General features: G+C 29.3%; 1 protein-coding gene across 1 annotated transcript; it reads right to left on the minus strand.

Annotated features, from left to right (window-relative positions):
* Positions 1–3,485: 3,485 nt before the first annotated feature.
* On the minus strand, positions 3,486–4,274 carry LOC148864523 (uncharacterized). The gene is made up of 2 exons (XM_088976320.1): positions 4,149–4,274; positions 3,486–4,034 (listed from the first exon to the last, which is right to left on the minus strand). Exons 1-2 carry the CDS (start codon positions 4,272–4,274, stop codon positions 3,486–3,488), a joined length of 675 nt encoding a protein of 224 aa, XP_088832446.1.
* Between the last annotated feature and the right edge of the window lie 3,197 nt (positions 4,275–7,471).

Below are 7,471 nucleotides of genomic sequence, written 5' to 3' on the forward strand. Positions count from 1 at the left end.
TGTTATGTGGAGCCTTTTTTTGGGTAAAACATAAAAACCTCCCCTATAGTTTTAGAAAACCTACAATTATAAAATTTGGAAGTTACAAAATTTCCCTTACTACTTGTTAGGGCATCTTTTAACATACTTAAAAATATCAAATTTTCCCTTCTAGACTTCAATCAACCTAATGAATTTACATAATAAAGTTGTTATTACTCTTTTCAATTTGACATGGGGAATTTCTTTAGTTAAAAGTCAAAAGTTCTTTTAAAGGCATTTTAGTGAATCTCCATCTAAATTGGTAAACATAAGGGTAAAATGGGTATTTAAAAAAATCAATGCATTAGGCCTACTATATAGGACAATGACAAAAAGAAAGCAAAAACTACATGGAAGGTTTTTGTTAAAGTGAAACCTTAGGGGGAGGATTTTTTTATTTTCAGAAACCTCAGGGGAGGTTTTTATATTTTACCTTTTCTCGAAATTTTGGAAAATGGAGTGTAGAGACAATGTTATTATTATTATTATTTTACTTTTTGAAGAGTAGATGTGTAAAGAAAACTAGTGGTCGTTACCTTTTCTATTGCATTATTTAAAATATTTTCACATATTAACTTTGTATTTTTTCTGAGTGCTATATTTCTTTTTTAAACTTATTATTTACTTTCTCAATGTGAGATTTTTGGATGTTCTTATTTTTGTACAAACATCCATTGATCCACTTTCTTAAGTTATCATCAGCAGTTCCATCTTCTTAAATTCATTTTAGTGTTAAATGAGGTCTCAACTATTTTTTCTATTTTTTCCTTATCATTTATCTAATAACACTGCCATATAATGATAAGTAAATAGCTAGTTTTGAAGCTCAATGTTTCAATCTAAATTTCCTAAAAAATCAATATACATAGTCTAACATGGCTTTACAACTGATGATTAAAATTTCAGGTATCATATCAAATAACTTGGATATATATACGGATATACTTTATAAACACATGGATATGGATGAATATATGAAAACATTTAGATATGCAAAGAAAACAAATAAGTTCAATAAATACATTAATAATACTAACTTTAAAGTTAAATATTCACAAATAATACCTAGAAAAATGTATATTTTAGTGGTGTATATGAAAAATATGTTAAAATTACTATAATGGGATGCATAGATATCATACAATTTTATTGATAATGTATCGATGAAGAATCCAAAACACAAAACATATGCACCTATTATATTTTAATAATTATATCAATTATTTTCTATTTTATTTTTTTTTTATTTTTTTACATTAACAAAAAGGTCAACCAATATTAAATTATCAAATGTAATTAAAATAGTAATTAATAATTTATAAAAATATATAATCTCAATTTAAAATAAATCAAATCTATCAAAGTTTTTAAAATGCATATCATATGCAAATTCACAATTTTTTAATTACTAAAATGATCATTCCATTATTTATTTTATTTCTACAATTTTTTAAATTAAAACTCATTTTTTGATATAAATGTAGATTAGTAGGCTTGGTATATTTAATTTAATATTACATTCTTGAATATTTTGTAAATATTTTTTCATTTTTGCAAATAGTAAATATGTTGTTATTTAATGTAAATTAAAAACTTGTAAATTTTAAGTACTAATAAGTATTTGATTATTAATATTTTATTTATATAAACTTCTTGAGATTCAAATAATCTTTTGATATAAATGTAGATTTAATAAACCATTTATTCTATTATTTTATAAATAATAATTTTGAATATTGTTCTTTTTAATTTTTATTTAAAGTTATTAAACATAATATATATTATTTATTAGGATTACATTTAGAGAATAAAATTAATAAAAGTCATTTTATTTCATTTTTTATCATAAGAAACTAAGTGGCTAAGTAGTTTAAGAGTTTAAGTGTTAAACCGTTAAATATATTAATTGATCTTCGTTTAAATTTCATTATTTCTATTTTTAATAGAAATCTAAATTGATTCATATGACGTATCATTAAATATTGATAATTATCAGTGTGTATCATATAATACAGATTAACACCGATAAAGATAGATACACCTATATCGGCCAAATAAACAGGCATAATACACATCATACTATATCTCATGTTGTTTATAATCATACCAATATAATATACATTGGGCGTATCATATTGATATTTTAATACTTGTTAAAAATATCCTACAATTGTTACTAATTTTGGAGCATACAAGTTTTGAAAAAAAACTTGAAATAATTCATAAATGATCAATATAATCAAACTAATACAAGAGAATGTGATATGCACATATACATAATATATGGTAAAAATATAAATTAGCATTTTATAATTAAAATCAACTTTTATAACCTACACTAAAATCAATTTGAGTTACCACGTGCAGTAATAGTCCAATTTTCAATATTATCGATTTATACTCTTTTCATTATGATTAATATTAGTCTCCAAGTATTATTCACGATTTAGAAATTTCATCTTTCCTTAATATGAGTTAAATAAGTATACAATAAATTACTTATACACAATATTTTGTTTGTTAAGAATAAACATTCATTAGAAGGTACTTATACACAATATTTCTACATTAAATTAAGGACGAAATCTTTTCAAGTGGGAGATAATTATGTAGTCTATAATCATAGTTAAAGGAATATAAAATCTTATGGCTAGTTATTAGTGGATTTCTAACAACTAGTTTTTTATTAAAAACTTCAATTGTTAATTTTCATTTAGTACTCTAACAGTTAGTTTTTCATTTAATGCTCCAATAAGTAGTTTTTGTTCTATATATAAAGCCTTGTAATCTCAATATAAAGGCATCAAGTTATTTCTTTTTGTTTTTAAGAAGCTTATATTTTTTTTTTCTTTTTTAAGTTAAGAGAATTCTCTCTTGGTATATAAGTTCTTTTTTCTTTGGGTAAGTGAGTCTCTGATTTTGTTGCCTCATATTGTAAATCATTTCATGTTAATAAAGTTCTATCCGATTTTCATATTTGAATTCTTTTCAACAATTCAAATGGTCAAAAGACAATGAGATTTTGGGGTCTTATCTTTAAAGATTTATATTATTTGATATATATCTTAACCAACCCTAGTCTACCAAGCTATTAAATGAAAGATTTTGGACACAAAAGGATATGAAGTTTCAACTATATTTTTTGTCATTTTGAGTTTTTATGAGCTTTTAACATCTTTTAATTTTATATTTTAATTTTTATGCAAATTATGGGTTGATGTTAATTAATTCAATAAAGAGAAAATTAGAAGTTTACCTATAGATCATGACAAATAAGTCACTTACGGTCATAGAAACATGTTAGATGCCCTAAAGTTCTTTCTAAGGGTGGAGTCTCTAACACTCAAACTAATCAAGATGTAAGGGTGAAAAATTAAGAACTCGAAAATGTAGCTAAGGGTTTGCCCATTCGATAGCGCTTCATAAATATGAGTTATAATAGGTTAAGTCTTTTATCTATCCCTTCAATATGGATGCCCTAACTTCATTTGAAGCCATGTCTTCCTCAAATTTGGCTCAACTCCGTAAAATGTCATAACTCGACTTTCAGACTCAGCTAAGAAGTCATATGCTTTCATAAAAAATGCCACTGAACATCCTTCTAAGCTCATAACATCGGCATGCACCTTTTCCTTGCTAAATAAATCAAACCATCTCTCGACTACAAATGCAAATTTCATGAGATGTGTAGCAATGTCTTGCACTTGTTCAGCAACAATTGAAGCATATGACTTCCGTTTTCCTAAAACTCTTCCTTCTGCAAAACTACTTCCCTCCACCGGCTTTGCTTGAAGGTTAGGATCTCTAGAATTCTCAGCCTCATCAGTGTCATCAAACACATGTTCAACATTCAGTGTTGCACTAGTGGCAGTTGCAGAAATTGCATCTTGCTTATTTAGCTCATTGGCTGTAAATGCACTATTTATAGTCACTTGATCATTTCCACATACCAATGCCAATAGGTTATAGTTTGGAATGCTTTTTCGTCTAAACTGCTTTGCCTCTGGATGTACCTGTTCATTTACCATGGGAGTTCAATAATAAGTCACCTTCCATACTAATAAGTCATATTTCATATAATTTATAAACCAAGTGTTTAAAGTATAAGTGTTGTTAATCTATTTTACCTCAATATATGTATCCCAAACATCAGGTGTTGCATCTATTGCCTTGGTTGAATCATTCCATGCAAAGCCACTTTGATTCAAAATGTTTTTTAATATTGCAAAATTCCGCTTGATTGTTTTCATCATATTTCATACTTGTCCTTGAATACATTCAACTGAAATCTTAGTGTTAATAGCATGTGTCGTTGCAATGTAAGCCGGTGATTTGAAACTTTTGTCAACCTTGTTTCCAAGGTTGACCTACTCAACAACCTTGTTTCCAGTCTTGTTTTCAGGCTGAGCTAGAAGAGTCCATTTCTGTTTCATGCCAATCAAATGAACAATGCAAATCAACAATATATATCCATATCACCAATTAATACAAGGTATTTTTGTATAAATAGCAATAGACAATTAATAAAACCAAACATCATAATCAGTTAAAGAAGTGAGTGCACACAGAAAAAAAGTTACAACAAAAGTTATATTAGAAAAAAAGAGTTAAACAACAGGAAGAAATTAATGTCGAGCCTTAAATCGATACAAGACATAATCATCTCATATTTGGGTAGCTATTTGTTCTCTGAGACGAAATCCTTCCCTTGATTATTCATTTCTACTAGCTCGTTGAGATAGTTGGGAGATTTGTGTATTGTCTGCTCTATCATCATTTAAATCACCAATTCCTACATCATCTTCAGTATCAACTGCTTCTCGATCATACTAATGCATGATGAAATCATACGGATCCACACCCATGACATGGTTGTGTAAGATGCAGCATGTAGATACAATCTTCACCTGTGACTTAAAAGGGTAATGTTGCTGAAATACCAAGATTGGAAAGCGTTTCTTCAATACCCCAAAGATCCGTTCAATGGCATTTCTAAGTGATGAATGTCGAAGGCTGAACAATTTTTTTGGGTTCTCAGGTTGATATGCACCCCATTCCTTTAGATGGTATCGTGTGTTTTGATATGGTGTAATGAACCCCGTCTTTAATGAAAATCCTGCATCTACAAGAAAATATTTACCTATTGAAAATATAAAAAGTTAGAAAACACGTACATACTTACCTATTAAATAAAAATGTCTCTTCTAAGAGTTTATTACTACCTTGAGGGACCCCTAATTTATGCTCTCTCCTCAGAGTATTGTTAAGCATGTGAGAATCCGATGCGGCACCCTCCCAATCAGGTAATACATATGTGAACCACAAATTGAAAGTGCATGCAGCAAGGATGTTTTGTGTGGGATAAGATTTACGACCTCGAAACCAAGCAACATCAGTAGAAGGGATTTTCACAGGGAGGTGTGAGTCATCGATTGCCCCAACACAATCCTACCAATAGATTTAAATTTTTTATTATTCATATTTTTTTGGTGTATACGTCATAAAGAAGACTTTATCACTTAATTACCTTGAAATATGGCCAAAAATCATGTCGGTTTCTAATTTTTGAAGGTGTTTCAGTACCACTTGATTGAATCAAGTACCTATCCTCTAAGCTCAACAAAGCATTCAATACTTAGTTGAAATGACGGCTCATAGTCTCACCAGACCAACTGAAATGAAAGCCCATTGTTCTATTCCTAATGTTGTGTGCCAATATGTGTAGGAAGCATGCCACTTGTTCTTCTACCGTGCACCTCATTGTATCATATAGTCTTCCTATCTCACGAATAATCTTGCACAGCCTTGCAAAGGCTGCTTTCTCCATTCTCAATTAGTTATAACAATCTATTTCTTTTTGTCCATATAATCTATCCAATAAATCCCTTCGTTCAAAATCTCGGTTCACGGATGGTTCCCTATCAATATAATCCACATATTCTTGCAACAATGAAAGTGTATCTGCAATTGTAGCAGTTGCAGCCCCAACAATTGCATAAAGCAAATTTTGCTCCACCTATTCATAGAAAATAAATAAACAAATAAATAAATAAATTTGGGAATTCATTCTAGAATGCCTATATAATTTACACGTTGGAAAAGTAGTCAATGAAAAAAAAAAGAAAAAAGCAACAATTAACCATGAATAAGTTTACTTCCTTCACTATACCATGAATATACTAAATAAGAAAATTGAGAGATGATGGATGATTTGACAGCCCCTTAAACAAGCCTTACAGGTTTAATAGTATATACTTTATCTATTGAGGTATAATTCATAATTGGTGCTTCTTTTATCTATTGATCAACTAGATAGAAGCTCCCACACACACACACCCCAACAAAGAAATAATAATAAAAAAAAATCTTGGGTTTTAACTATCTCTCTAGAAAATTGAAAGATAGAGAGAGAGCTTTGATACGAGTTTTTTTATCATCTCTGCAGTGGTTTGAAGTTCTTGATGGGTTTCTAGGGAAACATTGGAGGAATGTAGGGTTGTTTTTCAACTGTACTTTCCTTCTATTTGGTTCTGTAATTCAGCTAACCATTACATCCCTAATCCATGGGCAGGTAGAAGCTTCTATAATATTTCATTTCAGTTTGTAAAATAACAGAACACAAATTATTGTAAAATAACTCTTATATACATTTCTTTTATAAATTCATTTATCTGTTCAACAAAGCATCATCATAAAACCATAACACAACATGCTGGTCAGCAAATTGCTTCGGTAAAGAAGAAGAAGAGAGATTTGAAACCAAAAAAAAAAAAGATAAAAAGATAGAAACAACCCTACTATGCTAAATTGATACCTAACAAACCTCTTTGCAAAGAGTAAAATAATGACTTTTCTGACACCCTCCCCACCCCCCACCCCCCAAATTGAGTCTACCAGAAACCAAATTAGCATATCTTGGAATCTAACAAAACTAAGGATTCAACCTGGATGCCAAGTTACAATTTTGATAAAGGGGCAACCATTCAAAAATAAAATAAGTTATTTCACTAAAGATATGATTGCTAAATAAAACAACACAAAAGAAAATGAAAGGGCTCATAAGGTGTAGAAGATAGATTCAATAAAAAACCATCCTCTTGAGTGTTGAGTTGACTTGAACTTCCAAACACTTGTATTTGTAAGGCACCAATGGCAGCTATCTAGCAAGCTGAGTGAGGTAACGCAATTATTGGGCACATGCAAGTCTATTTTGAGACAGATAATTAGAGTCTTAAACTCCATTACTGGTGTGTTAACAAAGTCTGGAGTGAACAGAGGAAGGATGCACAACACATCTTCATTGCCTTAGATCACATGTATAGAATATTCTCTTTTTGTTGTTTTTGTCTAGCTATCATGGAGTAATTGTGTTTCAATATGATGTCCATATTGTATATCTTCTATGTGCCTTAAAAACCATATTTTAATTAATAAAATCTTCTGTTTTTAT

This window comes from Nelumbo lutea, chromosome 3, assembly GCF_056320005.1.
Source record: "Nelumbo lutea isolate HS-2025 chromosome 3, American lotus-T2T, whole genome shotgun sequence".
Lineage (NCBI taxonomy): Eukaryota > Viridiplantae > Streptophyta > Magnoliopsida > Proteales > Nelumbonaceae > Nelumbo > Nelumbo lutea.

What these genes read in the sequence shown, in the direction of transcription:
- LOC148864523 (XM_088976320.1), bottom strand. Translation starts at nt 4,274, where the DNA reads ATGATGAAAACAATCAAGCGGAATTTTGCAATATTAAAAAACATTTTG. An exon ending in TTTGGGATACATATATTGAG is followed by an intron (nt 4,035 to 4,148) that starts GTAAAATAGATT and finishes GTAAATGAACAG; the next exon opens with GTACATCCAGAGGCAAAGCA.